At 34.7% G+C, this 13,161-nt stretch overlaps 2 protein-coding genes across 2 annotated transcripts; both read right to left on the bottom strand.

Annotated features, from left to right (window-relative positions):
* Window positions 1–3,645: 3,645 nt before the first annotated feature.
* LOC18095179 (probable E3 ubiquitin-protein ligase RHY1A) lies at window positions 3,646–5,648 on the bottom strand. The gene is made up of 3 exons (XM_006369677.3): window positions 5,151–5,648; window positions 4,616–4,794; window positions 3,646–4,171 (listed from the first exon to the last, which is right to left on the bottom strand). The coding sequence occupies exons 1-3, from the start codon at window positions 5,376–5,378 to the stop codon at window positions 3,727–3,729; spliced, it is 852 nt and encodes a 283-aa protein (XP_006369739.1). The 5' UTR covers window positions 5,379–5,648; the 3' UTR covers window positions 3,646–3,726.
* A 2,114-nt stretch (window positions 5,649–7,762) lies between these two features.
* On the bottom strand, window positions 7,763–8,558 carry LOC7465062 (uncharacterized). The gene is made up of 2 exons (XM_024595686.2): window positions 8,400–8,558; window positions 7,763–8,162 (listed from the first exon to the last, which is right to left on the bottom strand). The coding sequence occupies exons 1-2, from the start codon at window positions 8,441–8,443 to the stop codon at window positions 7,877–7,879; spliced, it is 330 nt and encodes a 109-aa protein (XP_024451454.1). The 5' UTR covers window positions 8,444–8,558; the 3' UTR covers window positions 7,763–7,876.
* Window positions 8,559–13,161: the final 4,603 nt, after the last annotated feature.

Below are 13,161 nucleotides of genomic sequence, written 5' to 3'. Positions count from 1 at the left end.
ACACTTCTCCGGATATGGGTATTGAAGTCTTACCATCGTCTGAGCATGGGTCACCTTCTGCATTATCCCCTCTCTAGGTAAGTACTCCTCCTTCTCCCCTGCTTTTAAATCCAAATACTTCAATGGAATTGCTTGCCCCTATTGTCTCTGAAAACACTGAGGTGCGAGTCCACCGGATGACTACTAGGTCCATGAATGACATCTATAAACCCAAAAAATCATTCCTTGTTACCAAACATCCTCTCCCATCTTCCTTAGAACCCTCGAGTGTTGCTGCAGCACTCACAATACCTGGCAATTAGTACCCCCTCCAACTGATTGTAATATTGTTGGCTGTAAATGGGTGTTTCGGGTTAAAAGGCATGCTAATGGGACTGTTGATCAGTTCAAAGCCAGGCTAGTGGCTAAAGGGTTCAATCAGCGACCAGGACTGGACTACAAAGAAACATTCAGTCCTGTTGTTAAATCAGTCACCATACGAACTGTCTTAGCTATTGTTGTGATGCAGGGTTGGTCTTTGAGGCAGTTGGATGTTAATAATGCATTCCTTCATGGGCATCTCACCGAAAAAGTGTATATGAAGCAACCCCCTGGCTTCAGGAATCCAGAACATCTTGATTATGTTTGCTGTCTTACCAAGGCCATCTATGGCCTAAAACAAGCACCTCGTGCTTGGTACTCTGCACTTAAACATGCACTGACAGAGTTTGGTTTTATTAATTCTAAATCTGACCCCTCTCTATTTGTGTATCATACTGGTTCCACTCTTGCCTATTGCCTAGTGTATGTTGATGATTTAATTATCACATGCAATAATTCAGTTTTTGTTGCAAGTATCATTGATCATCTTGGCCAGAAATTTTCCATCAAAGACTTGGGGTCACTGTATTTTTTCCTTGGTGTTGAGGTTATCCCTACTGCAACCAGCTTGTTTCTCACACAGCACAAGTATATCAGAGATTTACTTGCCAAGACCAGTATGGACGGTGCTAGGGATGTCACCACACCTCTTTCAACATCTGCTTCCTTACAACTAGATGATGGTTCCTCCTCTTTTGACTCCACCGAATACTGCCAAGTTATTAGCGCCTTGCAATACCTATCCCTCACACGACCTGATATCAGCTTTGCTGTCAATAAACTCTCCCAGTTTATGCATCATCCCACGCAGACTCACTGGACAACAACAAAAAGATTGCTGCGCTACTTGAAGAACACAATTTTTCATGGTGTTACTATCAGCAAAACCTCAAGCACTACATTAACTTGTTTCTCGGATGCTGATTGGGCTGGTAATCTGGACGACAGGAAATCCACTTCAGCCTATCTACTATTCCTTGGTAACACACCAATTTCCTGGAGTTCTAAAAAGCAACGTGCAATTGCACGATCATCGACTGAAGCCGAGTATAGGGCCTTGGCAATGGCTGCAGCAGAGTCTGTGGGGCTGCTATCCTTGCTCCAGGAACTGAAGTTCAGTCTATCACAACCACCGCTCCTCTTATGTGATAATCTGGGTGCAACACAACTAAGTTTTAATCCTGTCCAGCATTCCCAGATGAAACATATACAGATTGATATCCACTTTGTGTGAGATTTGGTTGCGAAAAATATTCTTGCTGTTCAACATGTCCACACCACTGACCAGCTAGTTGATCTGCTAACCAAGCCTCTCTCCAGGCAACGAACAGATTTCCTACATGACAAGATCGGCCTATCCGATGGTAGCCCGTTCTTGCAGGGGCGTATCAAAGAAACTGATGAATTCAAATCATTGCCAAATCAAGTGTAGCTGTCATCATATGAAATGCCAGATTATGTGCTTTCCATAACTATAGGATCAGTATGTTATTCCTGCAAATATTATTATTGATTCTGATTGTAAATATTCATCCGTTACACACATTTGAATTTCTGAAATTAAGCACTCAGGGCTGTATAAAGATTACAAGAAATGAATGGAAAATGTGTGAGTTGTATTACAATAATATTGCAGTTTCAGTTTCTATATGTTCTCTCTTGTCGTGAACTCTAATGTGAGCAAATGCTGCATCAAATTAGCTTTGTATGTTTGAGAAGAGGAATTTGATCAAGAGATTTGCACAAACTAATCGTGGACGTACAACTGAAAGCCAAGTTTTTTGTTAGGAGTGTTTGTTTATCCACCAATTATATACCATTCAACTCTCTAGAAATGGCTGATTTCATAACACGACCAGGACTGACTAATCTCACCAAATGTTCTAGCAATGGAACCACACCTCTCTCCAGCAATGCTGCCAGTGAACCATTTGAATACCCATTAACCATTGTCACTCCATTGAATTGCCTTGCTGGAAAACTCAAATCACCTCTCAGATATCAGTATCTGCAATGCTGATGTGCAAATACTGATATCTTTCAACTTCGAGGTGAAGAAGAGCTGCAATTCTAGCCCAAGACATATCTTTCCCCTTCCTCAAAACCCTCCTCTTCTCCTTATCCATCTCAGTTTCACCACCCCGGTTCTCACTTTTCACACTCGATTCTTGAAACAAAGGGCCTTCTCTGCTGTAAGCTTTACGTTCCATCTCTAACTTCAGGATTCGATACAAGATCTCAGGAAGATCTTTCAGGTACCCATGTTGTGCAAGGGCTGCGAGAATACGTGACTCAAGAAAGTAAAAAATCTTTCTCATGAAGCCAAGGAACTGACGTAAGGAATGCATCGTTATTAGGTTTGCCATTGATGAAGGCTAACCCAAGATGGCAAATGAGCTTGAGAGTGGTACTTGGATCGTCATTCCAGGGGGTTAGGGAGGGGATGCCAATTTGAGGGTACCACACAGAAGACTCTGTTAGTGGTTTTGAAGAAAGTGGTGTTTCTTTGGAGTTTGCGATGGTGATGGTGGGTGGGGGCAGCGGTGAATCTCTGGTGGGCCAAGGAGGAAGGAAGAGCAAGCCATTTCAATGCGAACGAGAATGATCAAAACTTGAGTGGTGCTGCCTGGTATTTTAAGTGGCAGTGGCAATTTGAAGATAACAGGCATTAAGGTGTCTTTATATGGAGTATTCGCCTGGTGACCAAGGACTTCGAAGCTGGAATTGCCCCAAATAAAAACCCCTAAAAATTACCAAGGTGGGCATTACCTTTGCGTAATTTAAAGCCTGAAAATTAGATTTAGCAAATCAGTACCGTGTTCCGTATATTCCATATAGGATCAATTTTTTTTATTGGAATAAAAATATTCGGGTGGTAAACAATTATTTGGTAAACCCAGTTTAGTGGATAAATTTTAAATTTACTAATCTGTCTTCTTAATTAATCTAAGTTAAACAAAAGAGTTTAGCTATTCGTATGAACCTTCATAAGCTCTCCATAATTTGGTGATTATCTTTTTAGAAATAACGTGAAAAAAAAATGCCGAGCTAAATCACTTACGAAAAATTGCAACTGCAGAATAAAAAATGCAGGGGGTGCTAGTAAAATCTCGGCCAATTAAATTCATCGGCATTATAAGCTCCATAGAAGGATGCTAGAGAGTTGAAAGAAGCGAACATCTTTATCGTTCAGACTACAATACGTTAAACCAAAACATCAATTATGTTCAATTCTTTTCCATTCAACTCCGATGCATTCTATTAACCAGGAATTATTCAGATCACTAAACAAAATTAATGCAGTTGAATTCGAATTCATGACAATGAAATAGACTGCTTCCAAATGACTTCATGTTCTTTTTTTTGTCAATCATTACTTACAACTATATCTCTTCTACAATATGGGCAGTCCCCACAAGTCCGGACCCAAGGATCCAGGCAAGCAGAGTGGAATCTATGGTCACAGGGCAAACGAATAAGCTCGTCTCCTTCACTGAAACTCTCGAGACATATACTACAATCCCGCGACACCGGAGATGAACCCCCTTCAATACCCTTCCCTAAACAGCTAAATACCTCTGATTGCAAACACTGAAGGGCATCTTGAGTTAGACCAGGCGGTTTCTTCTTGCATGATTCCTGCACGGTGTGAGGTCTTTCGGTTTGAAAGGTTGAGTCATTGAAAGGAGAAACTCCAGCAAACAACCCTGTAGAAATGTCAGTTCCCCAGGCTCCTGCATCAACAACCCTCAATTCGTCACCAAGCGTATACTCCCTGTTATAGATGCCAAAGGAAGCTGGGCCACTTCGCCTGGATGAAACCAAAATAAACAGGTCAGAAACCAAAATAAACAGGTCAGTTCCTAAAGTTATATCCATGATCTAACACGCTTGCATTAGCAAAGTTTAAATTATTAGGTAAGAATCGAGATATGATTTATATAATTTCTCCCAAATATGACCCAGATCCACGTCGTATGTGTGGTGTGACATAATTAGACAGGTGTCTCCGAGTTACAGCAAGACATCAAGTAGTGGTAGTAGTGGGTGGCATAAGAAATGGGACCAAAAGCAGCAGCCACAATAATCGTGGTGGCAACAGCACATACATGATGGGATGGCATCAACATGTAACAAATACCAGAGGTTACCATCATTAGCATCGATGGCTGCTAATTTGTGGTGGGTTCAAATACCACTATGTATGCAATGCTCAGTGCATTATACAGTGAATGCAACAGGTAAATTGGATCACCTGTTTACAGAAAGTGACACTCCTCTTAACCTTTCAAGAAGCCTTGCCCTTGCTAGTAGCACAGCTCCAGGAAGCCTCCCATTTCCAGTCACTCTTGGCCGGCTTAAAGTTTCAGCGGTGAGATTGTTACTTGGTACAAACTGGTCGGTATCTTGATCCAGTCGAGCTGAGGCACGTTCCTATGCAAGCCAGACACAATACAACAATAAGCTAAAGAGAATGTATCCTGGCATTGCCACACTGATTACAGCAATGAAAATGTCCTACGAACATAACTACTTAACCACCAGACCATGCACTTAAAGTTACAGTGATTTACAGATTTTAGACTTCAGAAAATACAAATAAAAGAAACATCACCTTAAATACCCACTTAAATCACATCCCAAATTTAACAAATTTTGCAGCTTTTTATGTTGGTGTATTTACTAGTGCTTGAGAAATAGTAGAATTACAAGTTACCAGTCAAGTACTCAAAGAATTTAAGCTCCCGTTTCTTGAACTCTAAAACTCCAAAAAATATTCAGTTGCTTACAGATGGGGATGACAGCCGGTGGCAGGGGGTCCGCACGTGGGGCGGTCTGCGGAGAGGATCACAGCCGTCCAAATCATGACGATGGTTATGATTATGATTATGGTGATGGCGGCGATTGTAATTTTGGTAAAAACTACGGTCAGAGAGAGAAGGCTCGAGCCCTAGATCGGAATCGGCTCGGCTCACACGGGACCTTCTTTGATAAAATAACTCCGAAGCGCTCGTCATGCACCACGAAGCTCACGATCCGGTTTCTTTATTTATTTTTGCCACTAAAACGGCAGCATAAAAAAGAAAAGGAAAAATCGGAGATAAAAATTAAGGTGAAGTTTCAGTGAGGTTTCAAAGAAGAAACGGGAGTTTAAAATAGGAGAGGGATTATGAAGAGATGGGAAGGGTTCGTAGAAATGCAGAATTAATATTTGATAGTGAGTGAAAGGGATGGAAGAAGGGACCGTTGCTTGGTGCCGAGCAGGAAATGAAACGACGATGGAGTTTTATCACAAAAAATTAAGAAAATGGTTTTGGTAATAGAACTTTGGGACTGGATTAGAAACAATCCCTTGAGTATGGTAGAGATCTCAATTCAGGTCCCAAACTTTAATTGTTTTGCAATTTAGCATCGAGCCATGTAGGCTTCACAAATGCCAGCTTGTCCTAGCGTTTGGTTTATACAATTCTAATTTCTAGAGCCCGTGTTAAATATTTTTTTAAAAAAATTTTAGCTTTTAAATATATTGAAATAATATTTTATTAGTTTTTAAATTTTATTTTTAATATCATCACATTAAAACATTTAAAAACACTAAAAAAAATTAATTTAAAAAAATAAATAAAAAAATTCAGATTTTTTCAAAAATATTTTTAAAATAAAAAAACAAACAAAATTTTAAAATAATAATAATTCAAGCACATAAGATACCACTAGCAAAAATTTATTAAAATAATATTTGTTTTAATTTATTTAACAATTAGTACCTCAAAACAATCTAAAAATATATATAAAAAAAATTAAAAAAAATTCAACTTGTTTAAAACATCATCGCAAATAATCTTTTTATTTTTTAAAAAAAACCATCTTGTTTAAAATAATCCAAAGTAATTTGTTTACGTGGAGTGAATTTAGATCTCTATTCTCTATCCCTTGAAAAAAATCAGCTGTGAAAACATATCACGTGCCTGGCATTCACATACCAGCGAAATTATATAGTGTTGTTGGGTGTAAAAATCCAAATATTACAAAGTTTAAGGACTGGCTAAAAGTATGCATCATAGTGTGGGGTCAGATTCGTAGTTAGTGCTTGATTTATGACAGAACAAAAACGGAAAATGAAAAGAAAATGCAGTGATAAAGATGGAAAGGAAAATGTCCGTCAAGAAATTTTCCCGTGATGAACGGTGAGTCAAACTTCTGACTCTCTGACTATTGTGGTTTCTTCGTGGAATACTGGCAAACCTTAATTTTCCCCCACCCCCCATAATTGTACCAGGTTTATCTTTTAACCCCTCGAACTATTTTTTTTCATCAACCACCCTCTTATGTTTCAGCTCTCATTTGAAATCCCAAACCGAAGGCCTTGAATTTTAACCGACAGTCCCTGCGAAGACGTGTGAAACCGTTTTTGACAACGATTGGTGTAAAGTGGAAACATAGAGGGTGATTGATAAACTAGGTAAAGGTATGAGATACAGTGAGGCTAAGATACTTTATTTCTGTGTTTTAAAAATAATTTTTTTTATATTTTTAAATCGTTTTGATATGTTAATATCAAAAATAAATTTTAAAAAATAAAAAAATATTTTAATATATTTTTAAATAAAATACATTTTATAAAACACCGCTACAATACAAGATATTTTTGCAAACTAAAAAAGTCTGAACATTTACCAATGAACTATTATCTTACACTCTTAATACTTAACCTCTCACTCTTAACTTCATTTGGATGTAATTGTTTTTTTTTTTTAATTGTCGGACTCATTTTTAACTCTTTAAATTCAAAAAATATATAAAAAAATCTAATTTTTTCAAAAAATGCATTTTCATTAAAAGAATCATTTTTTTCCTTCAATTTTTAGCACTCTTATGACCTTTTTGGGAACATACTTCCATAATTGTTGAGTTTTCCAATAGATTTGCAAATCTTACGATGCATGTGAACCTGCCAATCTCCCAACGATAATTCACCAGAGGGTTAAACCAAGAAAAGATCGAGAGAAACTAATAAAATTTTGAAGGATTTCGATTGCCTTGCCTCGATCGAAGAATAAGTTCCTTGCTAGGCCCTGCCATGACTATCCTCCTTCACTTTCATAGGCAGTTGATACCCACTAAACTAATTCGTATTCGCACACCGACCAGTAAGTTTATGCATGCTGGTAGGTTACCTCGTTTGAAAGACAGCAGAATTCACTTCCTTCAATTAAACATAACTAATTCTAATTCATTTAGCATGATCGATGTTATTAATCAAGGATTTCTTTTCCTTGTGATCAGTTATAGCCTTGGGAGTAATCAGGAAGTAAGCTGCATGTATATATATCTTAATTAATATGAATATTGCAGAGCTGTAACAGCAAAGAAGCCATTCGGGAAAAAGAAAATTAAGGGCTGCGTAATTTCTTGGATTTGTGTTATTCCATTTATATATAGCGTTCAACACTAGGAGGATATATCTTAGTGTATAACTTTCAGGGCCACAGCGGCACTCGTTATATCTTCTTGACTAAACTGGATACAGATTGGTGGCCAAGTAATGGTCATGGGGTGTATCAGGGCCTGGTTTCTCAACACCATCAACATTCCTCAGCCAATAAGTCTGACTGAATGAAGCTGCATTCTCTGGTACATCATCCATCACCCACTCATGGCCTTTTGGAAAATAAATTCCTGTGCGAGGATGAGGTACCCAATCCCCCATCTTGCTACATTTCACTGAGTTCCCTGACTTTTCTGGCTGCTGTACTGCTGGAGGACTGCTAAAATGGCACTGGAGTGGCCTAGACGTTTCCCTGCACGAGACCTCAAAGTCAATATCAGGGAAGAAGAAGGAAACACAAAACAAGTGCACCCACGAACGTAAGTAGATGCCGAAACAAATGAAATTAAATGCAAATCACTTGAAGTGCAAGAGAGTTAATGCTCGTTAGCAAAACAATACTGATGATCATGCATTCAACGAAACTCTAGATAACTCCAGGTCTCCAATGTTCTGTCAAAAGTAATTAATAAGAAGGCAATAGCATCACCTAAGCACTAGCATCTTTGCATTTGAAAGCACAGCTCTAGCCATATGACTGATGACACAAGTACAAGAGCTTATTATAACCAGGTGGATGCACGTAGAGCTGCTAGGGCAAATTAAGGCTTTGGAGGTCTAAGGTCCTTTATATAATAGTAATGTTATGAAAAATCGAAAACGACGGAATCCAGGCATGGAAACACAAGTACCTATAATCTAAGTGGTGTCCTGTCAATATCCATGAAGGAATAAGTTCTTTTGTACATCTGGTGGTGAAGAGTCGCAAATAAAAATACAACATTCAGAAAGCAAGAGTGCACGGTAACCAGAAACGTTTTTTCCATTTGAGAAAAACGATATGGGTGCATCATACAAATCTGTGGTCCTAAAATCACCGTCGTTAATGAATTGCTTAAAGAAAGGGGTATCGAATGGGCCGGTGGGTGGGTGGGTGGGATTGTGATATCATTGATAATATTCAAAATCTTATTTTAGCAACTTGGAATATATGGATTTTTGTGAAGAGTGGTGATGAGTGAGTTGTGGTTTGTTCCGGGTTTTATAATTTGAAGTATAAGTGGCATATAGTCTTGGGCCAGAAATAGAACGCATCAAAGAGCTCTCGAATAAATCAGGAAATGATTGTAAGGCAGTGATTTTTCTTGTGTTGATGATTGTTTTTTAAAATATTTTTTTGTAATATATTAAAAAAATATTAATTGATTTTTAATAATAATATATTAAAACCAAATCAAAAACACAAACTTACTAACAACATAAATAATATATGCAATATCTAGACGAGCAATAGTGAGATATATCAAGCTACCAACAATAATATGGTATAAAGTAGAACCTGACAAAGGTAAACTATCAGAAAAAAAAATACTTTGTGTTAATCTCAATGAAAGTATCTACAGTTTTATTATCAGTAAGTTTAGTCTGCTCAAGAATATTTACAACATATTTCAATTGAGAAAGAAGATAACCTCTGAATGAATAGACTACTTCAATACCTAAAAAATATTATAGAGAACTCAAATCCTTCATTTCAAACTATTTAGCTAACTCTGTCTTCAAAACTAAAATATCAACAATGTCATTACCAGTAATAATCAAGTCATCAACATATAAAGATAAAATTTATTAGAGGTGTATTCCCCACCCAAATTACACCTAAAACATTTGATAACAATAAAATTGAGTTTTGACAAGAGTTCAAAATATTGTATATATCTCAAAGAATTCAGAATGATGTTTTATTAAATAAACCCAAAAATAATGAGTATGATTATCAATAAAAGAAATATAATATCGAGACCCTTTTTTTATGGAAATAAAAGAAAGTCCCCATACATTAAAATGAATCAAATCAAATGAAGAAGAAGAAACAAAAATACTTTGATTAAAAGGTAAAGCAGAAAATCTTACCAGTTTACATCCACTATAATAAAAAACTGTATCAATCATTGCTGATCTTTAAAAGCAAATTAGGCACCACATGCCTTTAATTCTACTGATTTTGTAAGAGCCAATTGATCCTAAAGATTTGTCATAGCAGAATACAACTCCTGAATACTCATATTTTTCTAGTGAAGAGCTCATATGTCATTCTCTAATTGATACTGCTTTGCAAAATTTGATTGCGTGAATAACCTTTGTAGATGATCTCAAACCTCATTTGTTGTCTCATACTTCGCTAACTATATATCTAAGAAATGCTCAACAAAATTGTTAATCCAAATAATAATCTTTGCATTGTTGCTTCCCAGACATCTATCAAAGCAGCATAACTCTCATCAATATTCCTAGGTTTCATAAGAGTTCCACTAATATATCTCCACATTTTTTAACCCTTAATAAAATTCATCGTCACATAACTCCAGTATGAACAATTCTTTCAATCCAACCTCACATTAACTGACTGAAGCGAATCATCTTTTTTAGTAGCCATAATCAATAAACAGAGAAAACTAGAACGTAAAAGAAAGGAAAACAAAATCCTAGATTGCAGAAATTGAACAAATATCTTCTCAAAATTGGATTTGTGAAAGTTTGTGTTTGAGATTAATCCTCTTTTCATGAAATCTGGCTCTGATACCATGTTAAACATTCTAAGAAAACAGGGTGAAATATAAAAATAAGAGAGGAGGAGGTTGGAGTTTTATTAATACTGCATAATATAACCACAATAATCTAAATGAATAGCTTTAAACTAAATACAAATAGATTATATATAAGCTAAACTAAAAAGAAAATAAAAATAATATTCTACCCTGAATAAATAAAACAAAATAATTCTATATTTTTTAACACCCTAAACCTTCCAAACACAAATATAATCTATAAAAAAATATTTTAACCAACAAATCAATTCAAATTCAAAGTTAAGGTTTTAGATCTAAACCTTCAAATCTTTATATCTCTTAATATCAATGGTGAATTTATGAGTCCTTTATCATGAGAGTTTTTATTTGATGATAGTTTTGAGCTGATTTGTGACTGAATTCTTTTTGAGTAAAATTCTATCTCTTTATTTTATTTCCTTGTCTTATTAATATTTTTTATTACTTTTATGATTTTTTTTCTCTGTATTTATAAATAAAATAAAATTTAATGCAAGAAAGCAAATGTTGTAGAATTTTTTTCTGTTAATGATAGAATGATAATTTTGAAATATTAAAAAAATATATATAAAAAACAGTATTAATATCTTAGGGCCATGTCGCATCTCATTTTCTAAAGGTTTATTATACATAAAACTAAAAGGTGTGAGGAAATCACTGCTTCCCCACACCCAAATGCATTGTGGATTACAACAGTAATCCACAGTGCATTCCTCTTTTTTTTTTCACTTTTTTTTTTCATTTATTTTTTTTTCCAAAATTACCTTTGTTGATTTTACTTTTTAAATATTGAGTTGGTTAAAAATTTTGCTTTGTAATTTTTTTCATTTAAAATATTGTGGATTGCTATGGTGTTTTCCCACATAGTTTTTCTATTTTATTTTTTTTATTTTTTAAAATTTTATTTGTCGATTTTATTTTTTTTATATTGAACTGATTGAGAATTTAGTTTTGTAATTTTTTTTCTTTAAAACATTGTTGATTGCTACAGTGTTTCTCCGCATGGTTTTTTTTGTTTTCGTTTTTTTATGATTTTTTTCAAAATTATCTTTTTTGATTTTATTTTTTAATATTGAGCTGGTTAAAAATTACAGTTACAATATGTGAGGAAAGCACTGTAACTTTCCTCGCAAATTAATGTGGATTGCTACACTATTTTTTTCCATATGGTGTTTTTCTATTTTGTTATGTTTTTCCTTAAAATTGTCTTTGTCAATTTTATTTTTTAAATATTAAGCTGGTTAAGAATTGCAATTACAAGTAAATACAAGTTTTTCCTCACAAAACACTATGGATTGATACAGTTTTTTCTCACATGGTTTTTTTCCAGTTTCTTTTATGTTTTCTTTTTTTGAAATATTTTTTTCCAAAATTATCTTCATCGATTTTTTTTTTAATATTGAGTTGGTTAGAATTTAACTTTGTAATAAAGCTTAATCATGTGGGGAAAGCACTGTAGCTTTCCTCACAAAACATTGTTGAGAATTACAATTACAAATCATTACAAATAAAGCTAAATCATGTGGGGAAGCATTGTAGCTTTCATCACAAAACACTGTGAATTGCTACAGTGTTTCCAACATGATTTTTTTTCCTTTTTTTGTGTTTTTTTTTCTAAAATTATCTCTTTCGAATTGATTTTTTTAATATTGAGCTGATTAAGAATTTAGCTTTGTAATTTTTTTTAAAAAACAATGTGAATTGTTGCAATGTTTTCTCATATGATTTTTTTATAATTTTTTCCAAAATTATTTTTGTTTATTTTTTTGAATATTGAATTGGTTAAAAATTATAATTACAATAAAGCTAAATCATATGGGGAAAGCTTTGTAGTTTTTCTCACAAAACACTATGAATTGATATAGTATTTCTCTAAATGGTTTTTTATTTTATTTTATTGGGGAAAACACTGTAGTTTTCCTCACAAAACATTGTCAATTGCTACAACGTTTTTTCTCATGGGTTTTTTTCCTTCCAAAATTATCTTTCTTGGTTTTTTTTTTAATATTAAATTGGTAGAGAATTTAGCTTTGTAAGTTTTTTTTGCTTTTTATTAGCAGAAAAGCTAAATCATGTGGCGAAAGCACTGTATCTTTCCTCCCAAAACACTGTGGATTGCTACAAATCATTTTGTTCAGTCTCTAAGTTTTGATCACTAACACAACTTTTTTTTTCGTCATGAAATATTGGCTCCATCATACCTTTAGTTTCTATAACTTATCTAGCATTGGTTCACAATTATAACACTATTAAATATATTTGTTTTATAAACTCGCGGCAACACGCGGGCATGCCATCTCGTATCTTATAAATGAAGAAGTTTTGCGCATGCCCATCCTAAATTGCGCATGCCTACCTCCATAATAAATTTTATTATTTCTAATGATGAATGATTTTATTATATTAAAATCCAGAGCAAAGAGTGTGGTATAACTATACCTAGATTTACCATCATTTATTTAAAAGAAGGCGGGTCTAGACTCCAGAGGTGAATAAAAATACATGGTTTGTTTGGGTGTGGAGGTGGGGTATCCTCGATGGAACTCCGCACTCTAATATATATAATGATTTATTTGGTTTTTTTTTTTCTAGGATTTCTCTGATGAACTTTGTTTGATAAATGTAAAATATTTAATAAAAATT

This window comes from Populus trichocarpa, chromosome 1 (assembly GCF_000002775.5).
Source record: "Populus trichocarpa isolate Nisqually-1 chromosome 1, P.trichocarpa_v4.1, whole genome shotgun sequence".
Lineage (NCBI taxonomy): Eukaryota > Viridiplantae > Streptophyta > Magnoliopsida > Malpighiales > Salicaceae > Populus > Populus trichocarpa.
Note: the sequence above shows the minus strand (reverse complement) of the source record. Positions and strands in the feature narration are given on the sequence as shown.

Bases quoted from the DNA above. Each gene is read 5' to 3' on its own strand.
- LOC18095179 (XM_006369677.3), bottom strand. From the start codon at position 5,378: ATGACGAGCGCTTCGGAGTTATTTTATCAAAGAAGGTCCCGTGTGAGC. The intron at 4,795-5,150 runs GTAAGCAACTGA...TGGCTTGCATAG, and splicing joins ACCGGCTGTCATCCCCATCT to GAACGTGCCTCAGCTCGACT. The intron at 4,172-4,615 runs GTGATCCAATTT...GGTTTCATCCAG, and splicing joins GTGTCACTTTCTGTAAACAG to GCGAAGTGGCCCAGCTTCCT.
- LOC7465062 (XM_024595686.2), bottom strand. From the start codon at position 8,443: ATGGCTAGAGCTGTGCTTTCAAATGCAAAGATGCTAGTGCTTAG. The intron at 8,163-8,399 runs GTGATGCTATTG...GGTCTCGTGCAG, and splicing joins GCAAAGATGCTAGTGCTTAG to GGAAACGTCTAGGCCACTCC.